This window comes from Cryptomeria japonica, chromosome 10 (genome assembly GCF_030272615.1).
Source record: "Cryptomeria japonica chromosome 10, Sugi_1.0, whole genome shotgun sequence".
Taxonomy (NCBI): Eukaryota; Viridiplantae; Streptophyta; class Pinopsida; order Cupressales; family Cupressaceae; genus Cryptomeria; species Cryptomeria japonica.
This window is the reverse complement of record NC_081414.1, coordinates 239,801,911-239,814,217: the sequence shown is the minus strand read 5'-3', so window position 1 is coordinate 239,814,217 and position 12,307 is coordinate 239,801,911. Positions and strand designations below refer to the sequence as shown.

General features: G+C 36.4%; 1 protein-coding gene across 1 annotated transcript in view; it reads left to right on the top strand.

Annotated features, from left to right (window-relative positions):
- The window catches only part of LOC131063849 (uncharacterized), a 46,686-nt gene extending 35,302 nt beyond the window's left edge, over positions 1-11,384 (top strand). The window contains exons 7-8 of the mRNA XM_057997806.2: positions 10,438-10,604; positions 10,866-11,384. Of these exons, the coding sequence (XP_057853789.2) occupies positions 10,438-10,604; positions 10,866-11,156 (458 nt within the window). The 3' untranslated portion in view covers positions 11,157-11,384. The remainder of the gene's footprint in view (positions 1-10,437; positions 10,605-10,865) is intronic.
- Positions 11,385-12,307: the final 923 nt, after the last annotated feature.

Here is a 12,307-nt window from a genome sequence, read left to right as displayed (position 1 = left end):
AATCATTCAAATTTGTCCGTGTCTTGAGTGCTATAGACAGGATTAAAGGCGGACGGAATTGATTCCAAGCTTCATGCCACTTCTCTTTCCACCCGAAGCTTTGTAGCCTACGAAGTTGAGGCTTCAATCCTTGCTGAAAAAGAAAAAAATAAGTGCCCTACTAAACTATTACGTTAGGGCTTTGTTCAATTTGAAAATGTTTATTTATTTTATTAATATTTTTTTTTAATAATGCCTGGTAAACTTTTTAACGTGACCGGCGACGCTGGCATGACACGCCCTCCAGCTCCACGTGAAATGCTTTTGACCAGGAGCTATGAACCGGTGAGGCCACAATCGGGGGACCTCATCCCCACACTTCACTTGTTCAAACCCGTGAGCACAACGACTCAGCGAAGACACAAGACCTGCGAGCACAATGGCCCAGCAGGGGTTTGAACCTTGGTGGCCGCTTCACCAACAAAGTGTTTTAACCGTGACACTATATGTCCGAAGACATTTATTTTATTAATATTAACATTTAATCAAATGATATATTTTATTTAAAATATATAATTATTAATATATTCAATATGTTAAATTGAACATTTAAATATTTGCAATATTAAATTTAAAATTATAATAAATTATGTAAATGAATTAAATAAGCTACTAGTATTAATAATAAAATATTATAGTTATGTATATTAATTAAGTTTTTAAATAAATTATATGTATTAATATCTATTTTTTGTTAATATTAACTTTCTTTATAATTTTATTATTATACTAATATTATATATGAACTTTGTTAATATCATATAAGACTTATAAATATTAATTTTTATATGTTTTTTGTAAGGACAAACCCAACCCCCCCAATTTTTTTTTGACCAAACTTACTTATCCGAACCTGAGCTGGAACTAGAACCAGCAACTTAGGTCATATCTGCCATTCCTGTTTCCAGAGTTTTGAACCTGATGGCACAAATAATATTTTCATTCCCTTTGAATTTTATACAGCGTAAATAATATTTTGCCTCTCTACAAAAATGTATACATCTCCATAAACTGACTTATTATGCAGATAGGCATAACTCTACAATGGCACCACTGTTCTTATCCATGAAAGAAAATTGAAAAGGATAAGACTGCCGATTTTTTCCTTATCCAATTAGAAATGGCAACTTCCTTTCACTGTAGACTGCTGTTTAAATGTTTTATTTATTTATTTTTATTTAAAGTTTAACCATCAAAAATTAAATTTGAATTAAAAATAATAACAACTTCCTTATCCAATCAGAAGTGACAGCTTTCCTTTCACTGTAGATTGCTGTTTAAAATTTAAATGTCTTTTTATTTTTGTTGATTTAAAACTTAACCATTAAAAATCAAATTCCAATTAAAAATAATAATTAAAGTGCCAGTTGTCAGATAATATTCATCTTCTTTTGAAGAGAAAAGATCAGTGAATTTAGAATGTAAAATATAAAACCCAATTAAAACAAAAGCGGACAAGTTAATATTGTCAAGTTTCTATTTTTTTCAGATTGTGTACCCTTTAAAGATGCAATTCAAAATGCAAGTTCCCATTTTGAATGAATTTTAAAGTGCCAAAAACGCCACAAGCATTCTATTTCTAACCATATAAGCATTTATAAATTTCAAAATAATGAAGCATTAAATACATCGCTTTGTAGTTAGTGCAATTTTGTTCACTCTTGTGCAAGTGCAACAGAAGTGCGCAGAGGTGCACTGCAAACAGTGATTTGTGAGTAATTCAAACTAACGTGAATTCAAAATTTGCAAATAGAGATTTGAAAGTATTTTCATACAAAGTTTAAATAGAGTTTCTCCTAGCTCATCACCTCTATTTTTAGGTTTAGATTAGACAATTTTCTGTGCAAAGGTATCCAAATCTGGGGCGTCCATTTTCCTTCCTTATGGGACTCCTTAGCTCAGAGTGCTGCTACCACGGTCAACACGGAGAGCACACCTTCTATGAACACTAGAAATGAGGTGGCATTGGACAAGTAAGATGCTGCCCCTGCCACTCAAATGCACCTTGCCATGCGATTAGATACCTCAACCTTGGAAGAAAAGCTTTAATATGATTGAAGCTTTTTTGCAGGAAAAAATAATCGTTGAGTGGATAAATAAGCATGAAAAATGTTAAAGTTAAATGTGTATCTGACTGAGGTCCAATTGCTCGATATATGGCAGTTGGAATAGTCCACGAAATTCCCTTCATGACATGAATGGCCACCGGAAATGGACATCAGCAATCCACATCAAGGAACTGAGGATTGAGATTGCACAATACTTCTCTGTTTCAATAGTTTTGGTATTCTCTGCTTTAAGTGGAATAGTGGGAAATTTAATATAACAATTTTCTTTATGCTGTGTTTTATGATATAATAAAATTATTAGTATTATTTTTTGTTAAATTTGATATTGAATGGCGTATTTTACATAAATTTTTAAAAATATAGGTATGCTAGTAATAAGGAGAATGGAATCCTAGAGGAACTTTGAAAGATCATATTTTAATTTCTAATTTAAAGAAATAAATTATATGTGATTTATCTTTAAAAAAAGAAAATATTAGATCAAATTATAAAAATTGAACTAAATACATAATTAATTTTTTAAATAATTTTTGATATATTTACTGTACAATAATAGAGCATAAGATTTTTTATATTCTATTAATAAAGCTTCCGTTTAAATTATATATATTTAAATTCTATGTAAGAAAATTGTAGATAAAAATTAATTATTTTATTATTTTTTACAAATTAAAACTTATTATATTATTGATTTCATAAATGATGAGTTTTTTTTTTTTGAAATAATAATTATATATATACAGCCATACCCTGCTATACTGAACTCGGGGAGAAAATATTTGCCATGTTGCAAACCTGAACTTCAAGCCTGTACTTGTATGCAAACAGACAACTCAGGATTTTTGTCATTGTTAGATGTATTTGTTTGCATTTTTTGTACACTTTATTTCTCCATTTTTCTCATTTCTTTGGCTCTTGCAAATTCAATGACTTCACAATCTCTTCTTGCCCTTGCATTTAGTGACTTCTCTGGCTCTTGCCCAACTTAAACAATTTCAGCACCCTTGATTTCTGCTGTAGAGCAAATCCACCACTACTCTTCTGGTTCTGTTCTTTATCAGTGTTTTCTCATTTCTTTGGCTCTTGCAACTTCAAAGACTTCATAGTCTCTTCTTGCCCATGCATTCGGTATTACAACACGTAATTGGTAAAAACTGGTTTGATTATTTACAAATGATCGAACGATCATTAAATAATTTAGAAGAAAACGATTTTTCTAAATAAGAAACAATCGTAAATAGAAAGAATCTAAAAATTACAAGATTTACATTATTTTACATAATTGACCATTAATAAACAATAAAGAATATTATTCTAATACCCTCCCTTAATGATCAATTTGTCAACAACACCAAGTTGCCCCTTGAATTTAGCAAACTTCTCTGGATTGAGAGACTTGGTGAGAATGCCTGCAGTCTGATCCGCAATTGGAACATACTGCAACTGAACGGAGCTGTCTTCAACAAGCTTCCGAATAAAATGATAGTGAGTTTCCACATGCTTGGTTCTTTCATGGAAGACAAGATTTCTGGCAAGTTTGAGCACTCCCTAATTATCACAGAACAAGGGAGTCGGACCTGCTTGAGATATTTGCATATCCGCAAGCATCCGACGAAGCCAAACTACCTCACAAGCTGCCTTAACTGCTCCTCAATACTTTGCTTCTGTCGAGGAGAGAGCTACTGCCTGCTGCTTTTTACTAGTTTATGTGACTGCACCAGATCCCAAACTGAACACATATTCAGATGTTGATTTCCTGTCATCAACCAAATCTGCCCAATCTGAATCTGTGAAACCATTGAGTCTAGGATCGTGACTCCTAGTGTAAAGAAGTCCATAATTAGAAGTGCCCTTCACATAACGCAACACATGCTTCATTGCTACCCAATGATCAACCTTGGGGGTTGTCATGAAGTGTGAAATGTAGCTCACTACAAAACTGAGATCAGATCTAGTGGAAGTAAGATAGATGAGTCTACCCACTAGTTGCCTGAATTGTGTTTCATCTACAGGAGGAGAATTAGACTTCGTTGACAACTTGAAACCTGTCTCCATAGGTGTGGAAGCAGGTTTGCAATTCTACATTCGAAACCTGTCAAGCAAGTTCCTGACATACTTAGACTGAGAAAGAAAAATGCTACCATTAGTCTACCAAGCCTCAACACCTAAACAATAATGGAGAAGCCCCAAACCTGTCATATCAAAAGCTTTGCACAGGTCTTGTTTGATCAATCTTGATGTACCACGCTCGAGGAGCTTGTTTGAGTCCATAGAGTGCTTTCTTGAGTCTACATACTTGATGTTCTTTGCCGACAACCTTGAAACCAGGAGGTTGCGTCATGTAGACTTCTTCTTGCAACTCACTGTTGAGAAAGACACTCTGAACATCTATCTAATGGACTTTCCATCCAAAATGAGCTGCAATAGTGAGAAGAAGACGAATGGTACTCATTTTGGCAGTAGGAGCAAATGTCTCCTCATAATCAGTGCCCTCCCGCAGTGTGAATTCTCAAGCAACTAATCTGGCCTTGTATTTATCTAAAGTACCATCTGCATGATACTTGACCTTATACACCCATTTGCAGCTAATGGGTTTCTTCCCTGGAGGAAGATCAGAGAGAAACCAGGTGTTGTTCTTCAGAAGGCTCTGGTATTCTGTGCCCATTGCTTGTTCCCACTCTAGAATCCCTTTTGCCTCTGAATAGGTTTGAGGCTCATAAATACTATGAATGTTGGCCATGAGAGCAAAGTTAATTGTATTTTTCTGCTTGCCCTTATTTCTGGACAATCTACCCTCAATGAGCTCATTAGGACGAAGATCACTGATGGTCTTAGCCCACCATTTAGGTCGGAGAGTAGAGGTGACAACACCAGATGTAGGAGGAATAACTAGAACTGGAGGTGGAACAAAAACAGGTGGAAGATTAGCATCATCCAGAGGAAATTCAAGTAGTGCATCATCAAATTCAGATTTTGCATTATCCCTCCCATCAGGTGAACTGAATGGAAGACGAACACCCAAATCAGAAGCCTTCAAAGGCTGATCCTTAGAATGCTTCTCAGACGAGGAAAGCTGAAAAGGTCCTCGTTCTTCATCAAAGACAACATCACGACTAAAGATAAGATGATTAGTGTCTACATCAATCGGTCGGTAAGCCTTGTGGTTGTCACTGTACCCTGTAAACATAAGCTTCTGACTCTTGGAATCCAACTTAGAGCACTTGGCATCTGGAATCCATACATATGCTAAAGAGCCAAAAACTTTCAGATGGCTGATCTTGGGTTTGTGACCAGTCCATGCTTCCTCAGGAGTCTTCCCCTTAATAGCATGAGTGGGAGACCTATCAAGGAGATAGACTGCAGTAAACACTGCTTCTGCCCAGTATTTCTTAGGAACATTTCTGTGTTCCAACATATACCTAGCCATTTCTGTAATGGTGTGGTTGCGACGTTCTACAACACCATTTTGATGAGGGGTGTATGGTGTGGTTAATTGATGTTTTATGCCATGCGTATCACAAAAAGTGGAGAAAGCAGTAGAACAAAACTCCCCCCCATTATCAAACCTAAGAGTAATAATAGAACGGCCATACTCTTTTTCTACTAAGGCCTTAAATTTTTGAAATACAGGAAACACATCTAATTTCTGTTTAAGAAAGTACACCCACATTTTATGACTGTAATCATCAATAAAAAGTAAGAAATACCTGCACCCAGTAATAGGAGTATTCATTGGACCACATACATTAGTGTGGATCAACTGTAGTACCTTAGATGCTCGCCATGAGTCACCATCCTTGAATGGTGTCCTGTGCCGCTTCCCAGCCTGACAAGCTTCACAAACTCGCCGATTCCGAGTTTTAATTTCTGGTAGGCCATGTACCAAATCTTTCCGAACAAGCTAAGCAAGAAAGTGAATGTTCAGGTGACCATATCGCTGATGCCATAGATTGGTGATGGAGGATGATTTAGCTGCAAAGGCATGCTCAAGAGAATCATCTGTATCCACAAGTCTATAAAGACCATGATCCTCAATGCCAACAACTATAGTAGTGCGTGTTGCACTATCAACAATCGAACACTTGTTAGCACTGAATATCACATCAAGCTGAGGAGAATGCCGCATAATCTGAGTCACAGAGAGAAGGTTTAGTTCCATGCTAGGAACGTAGTATACATTGAGGAATATGAGATTCCTCCCACCAGACTGTATTTGAATGTTGTCCTTGCCGACAACGGTGTACTCTTCACCAACTCCAAAAATAATTGAATCAGTATAGGGAGAGAATTCTGTAAACTAATCACACCTGTGAGTGAAATGCCAAGAAGCACCAGAATCTATATACCAAGCAGAAGATTTCACATGCTTTGTAGGTCTTTTAGCCATAAAGGCGTAAAAGGAAGACTCTTTCTGCTCTATGTGCTCAACGACATTGGCTTTAGGCTAAGCCTCCCTTGCTTCTGCAGTTCAGAAGCTATCCGATTGTGACAATTCTTGATCATATGGCCATATTTGTGACAACAATTGCACTGAACCTTTTTCTTCTTCTAACCTTCCTGTGATTGACTGGAGCCCTTCTGTTGAGATGATTGCAATGATTGAGCTTTAACTTTATCCTCGTGAAAGGATTTGGCTGCAAAGGCTTCCTCGAAGGATGAAGTGTCACCGCTACCAAACTGTTGTTTCCAACTATCCTACTGCAGAAATTTGGTGCACAACTCTGGAAATTTCAAATCAACATTTATAGACGTAATGTTGAGAGTCTCTATGAAGTGCTCATAGGATTTTGGTAGACTCTTCAAATTAATGACTACCATATCCTCTTCCTTCATTTTCCGACCAATAGCTTCGAGCTGATCTCGAACGTCCTTAATCTTCGTGATATGTTCTTGTAAGGACATGTTCATCCATCATGATGGAGAACTGGTTCTTCAGGAAGAATGCTCGACTTTTGTCGGATGTCTCATGCAATTCCTTCAGATGCGTCCAAATTTTTGATGTTGATTTATTAGAAGATATCTGAGGTGACTGGTCATCTATGACGGAGAGCTTAAGGAGCATGACTGCTTCGCGATTGCGATCATCAAACTTGTCCTAATTTGATCCGGCTGCGGAAGGACGAGATTCTTTTCCCACAACCAGATCATCAAGGCGGTGATATTCGAAAATTGTCAGCATGCGTTGCTTCCAGGTGTTATAATTCTTGTCGTTAAATCGCTAACTGCCTTCCAACATTAAGTTGGTCAATGACGCCATTTTGCACGCTTCCCAATGTACAGAAAAGTGAAATTTTTTAAAAGGCATGAATCTGAAAGAGAGACAGAAGCAGGTATAGACTTCAAAAAAGTGAAGTACGATTGGCACAAATTTCGAGAAAATATCCGACAGACCTAGAAAGAATCGACAAAGACCTAGAAGAGCTCTTGAAAAACCCACAAGGAATCTGTAATCAGAATAATTTTTTGACTGCAGATGAAGGGCAAAACCCTAGCCAAAGTTGCAGAAACCCTAGGTCGTCAAAAAAATTGTGCAGGAAGCTGGAGAAAACTCAGCCCTAGTCGCGAAATGCAAAGCCGCCACCGTAAGACACAGTCCCGTCATGGAAACTAAACAGCTGCGCGCAAAGATCACAAAAAACCACCGAAAAATGCCAAAGAAGCAGGTCGGTGTGAGCTTAAAATCGCGGGAAAATGCAGAGAAAAGGCGCGCTACGCATAGAAATCGTACAAAGAAAAGACGGAAAAAAACCGTCCCGCGAGTTGCAGACCGAAAACTGAGGGCATCGGGTATAAAAATCGCAGGTTGAGAGAGCCGAAAAAACCCATGAAATAGGTAGCAACATGGGCTGAAGGAGTCGCGTCACAGAAAAATTACTGGAGCTGCTGTCGGGTTCTTTTTGAAAAAAATGCAGAAAGTCGCGAATATACGGAGAAGGGTTTCAACCCTTGTCGCGATTTGCAGTGAGGTCGAGAAAAATTCTACGAACCTACACAATGCAAGAAAACCCATGATCTGCAAGAAGAAAATGCCCAGAAAAATAACTTCAAAAAACTCTTGAAATTTTTCCAAAACTTTCTTTTGAAAATTTTTAGAAAACAAAAAAGATTTCAAATTTTTTTATTTTTCTACCTGCTCTGATACCATATTACAACACGTAATTGGTAAAAACTGGATTGGTTATTTACAAATGATCAAACAATCATTAATGAATTTACAAGAGAATGATGTTTCTAAATAAGAAACAATCGTAAATAGAAAGAATCTAAAAATTACAATATTTACATTATTTTACATAATTGACCATTAATAAACAATAAAGAATATTATTCTAATATTCGGTGACTTTACTGGCTCCTGACCAACTTAAACAATTTCAGCGCCCTTGATTACTGCCGTGGAGCAAATCCACGACCACTCCTTTGGCTCTGTTCTTTAGCAGTGTCTACTTCTTTTAGGGGTGGCTTTTATTTCGGTATCTCAGCTGGTGGATTGGTAACATGGCAGAAACAGAATTTAGCTCTTTATTTTGCCTCTTTAAAAGTAGGTAGACAAACATCTATATATTTAGAGATCAGGAAGTTCCTTTAATCAGATCCAGTATGGTTTTACTTCCGAATATGCAAGATCTCATGTTTATGATCTCACTTTCAAAAGGTTATTACTCTTTACTTGCAGCTCACAATTGAGTGTGGTTTATTTTATTGGAAATTAAAGATTGACTGGATATTTTGAATGTTTTAGCATATTCTTTCTAATAAAAATCAAGGTAGTATAAGTCATGAAAGTTAACATACATAATTTGATCCAATTCCATTATATGATAGGTTCTCCACTTGAAGTCTTGAGAGCTATAACAGCTGCATAACAGGTCCAAATTTGGAGAAATAGCAAACAATTAACCTTAATAATGCTGCATCACCTATGATTATGTACTAAAGGACTTACAAATCTGTCCATGTGATTTGCTCATCTAAAACTAAATCATTAGTCCTTTGCTTGGGTTATTATAGATGTATACCTGCACCCATGTAATGTAATAAATGCATTGAAGTGAAAAGTAATCAACAAGGAACAAGTTTTGGGATTTTTTTAGTTATTGTACATGTCTTTTAATCAATTGGGCTAATTAAACTGTCTATATTCTATTGTTTATTGGATAAACTCTCGTTTTACTTTTTGTTTGCTATCTATATCTCTGTTTTAGTAAAGTGTTTTCTAATATAACAAATAGCAGGTTTTTCTTTTTATATTTTTCTACATTTTGTGAAACAACGATTTTTCTTGATTAAATCCCAAACTATTGAAATTTTTTTAATACTTTGGTTTGCCAAAATTTTCCTCACATGTGAGTTGTGCCAAGTCAAATGGTTGTAAAATCAAGTTTCAGACAACAATTTCACTATTAGAATGCTAAATTTGGAAGGAATGTGTTATATCTGTGAGATAAATTTATTCCTTAAACTGACATAAAAAAATGAAATAGGCATCGCATCTATAATCTTGGTTTATATTCACTTAACAGACCTAAACCAAGAGCATGTTATATATCCAGAATATTTTTTTTGTCTATTTTTCATACCTAAATCATCTTTTGTACTTTTTTGACTTTTCGTGTCTCATTAAGTAGTTGCCATTCGGCGTTGACTCAACTAGGAACTTCTATATAATTACGGTTTGCATACTCATAGAGACGAATTTCTTGCTTTCAGCAGATATTCTAGGTGACAACCAATGACCGCCGCATCTTAACTAATAAATCTGTGGTGCAACCAAGATATCCCATGGCCTACCTAACATTTTTGGGGGCAACCAAGGGTGATTCATATTCTAGCTTATATACAAATAATTTGTACTCATAATAGGTTCCTGAATGAAGAGGCACCTTCGTCACTGTACATGCCATTTACCAAGTTCAATTTTAGGACTAAGATGTAGGATTTAGTGTTGTAGATTGCCACCTATGGGTAGACCCAGAACCATAGATTTATTGACAAGAACCTTTTCTGTTCTTGCTGTAGTAGCAGTCTTAACCATATGATAGAATGCAGCTTTGTGGATTTATTAACTGTATCATAGTAGGATTTATGCTTAGACTCTTTATGTAATGTTACATTGGTAGTTGTGGGTTTTGGTGTGCTAGGCATATGTTCTTGCTTAGACTCTTTACATATTGTTTCATTTTGAGCAGTATCTATTTAAACTCAGTCTAGTTGACATTTTATTATTTTCTAAAGAAACAAAGGGCTTGAGAAAGAAGAACAATGGTGGGATTACTTTTGATTGCTGAAGTTGTTTTAAGCTGAAAAGTTGTTTAATCTACAAGTGCAGGTGGTTTTGACAAGCGCCTGAAGGAGAACACAGAGTATCTAAAAGAGCTGGAAGACTTAGCAGCAAAGGAAGGGGTGTCTGACAAAGTTTTTTTTATCCCGTCTTGTTCAACAGAACAGAGGGATGCTTTACTGTCAGAATGCCGCTGTGTTCTTTATACTCCTAAGGTGAAAATTTCAACCAAATATCCACAATTAATTGACTAGGTCACATACAGAATGCATTTTACAAGTTTTTTTATTTTGGTTCTTACATGCTTAATGTTCAGCTTTCAGGCCCCAAATCAAACTTGTTTCCCGTTCTTGAGAATATTGATATATCTTATGCTTGCCCCATCCTTTATAAACCCTATTTGCTCTAATTTGTGCTTTTCTACTGCTCTAAACTTGAATTGCCCTGTTAAGAAGTACAATGAATCTTTTGTGCAGGAGGAGCATTTCGGCATTGTTCCTCTTGAAGCCATGGCAGCTCAAAAACCAGTTATTGCTTGCAACAGTGGTGGTCCGTTGGAGAGCATTATACATAATACTACTGGTTTTCTATGTGAGCCAACACCTCAGAACTTTTCTTCTGCAATGTTGATGCTTCTGAATGACCCAGACATGGCAAAAACGATGGGCTTGGAAGCAAAGATCCATGTTAAGAAGACATTCTCAAGACAGGTATTGGGAGAAACTTTAAACAGAACCATTTTTAATGTTGTGGAGACAAATCGTTGATTTGTTTTCAAGTGCAAATAAACTGGTCATCTATTTTCTTTGAAATTCAATTTTAAAATCCATCTCACCTTTTGGCAAGTAGTTTGAATTGACACCTGATTAATAGCATAGGCCTTGTCAGGATTTTGTTGTTGACTATTTTATTTGAATTTTGGAAGGTGTTTCCTTTAATTCTACCCTGTTTTTCATCTAGACTAATGGTGAATAAAGCATGGATAATTCTCCCTAGATCTCCAATTTAAATTCCTAGCATCTGCAGTCTTTTAGAATGTGGTTTGACTTGTCTTAGTCAGTCGATGGATGGATATAGACTACAATATTAGCCATATAAGACCTTACAATGCATCTGTCACAGATATTGCATAGCACCGAAATATACTTTTAACATGGATATGCTAACCAAAGGGGGCAAAATCCTATTTAGATCACAAGCAGCAGCCTTACACAGATCATTCCGTACTTGTTACAGAATGAGTTGCTTGACAGAAATGTTTTGACCCATAGAAGTCCACTTATTCAATCTGCAAGGGAATTCTCCTGTCACCCCACTATTTGTCACATTCCCGTTAGCGACCCTCTTAATAAACAGTGCAGGTGTGAAAAATAATAAAACAATAAAATATTGGAAAGACTTGATGGGGAGAGATTGAAGTCATGGTGCTAATACGTGCACCACGTGAAGGCATGGGTGTCCATTAATTGGGTGAGACTGGCGATAGAGGACAGCATGGGAAAGCATTCTCCTATCCTGCAATGCTGGTACGCCTGCCATTGTGTTTTGCATGAAAGTTTCTACTGCCTTTTTATCTAATTGATGCATAGCCGGCAAGGATGGCGCTCCAGCTAGGTAGTTGCATTTGCTTGAAAGTTTATGTAGAGCCTTTTTAACAAATTAATTCGGGAAATCATGGTATTTCATGAGATGAAATTTTGATAGGGCTTCCGTTATTCAGTTCTCGTGCCCTATCTATGTCTCCACATTTTTGTGTACATGGCTGCTAGGGCAGTTGCAGTGATAACACTTGACCACATTCTTGCATCATCATGCTGGGATGGATATTCAGATCTTGTTCCTATGCTTCCTCTCTGGCATGGGCAAGGCCATGTTTGTGAAGTCAGGTATTCACAACAAATCAATTATGTGCACATCC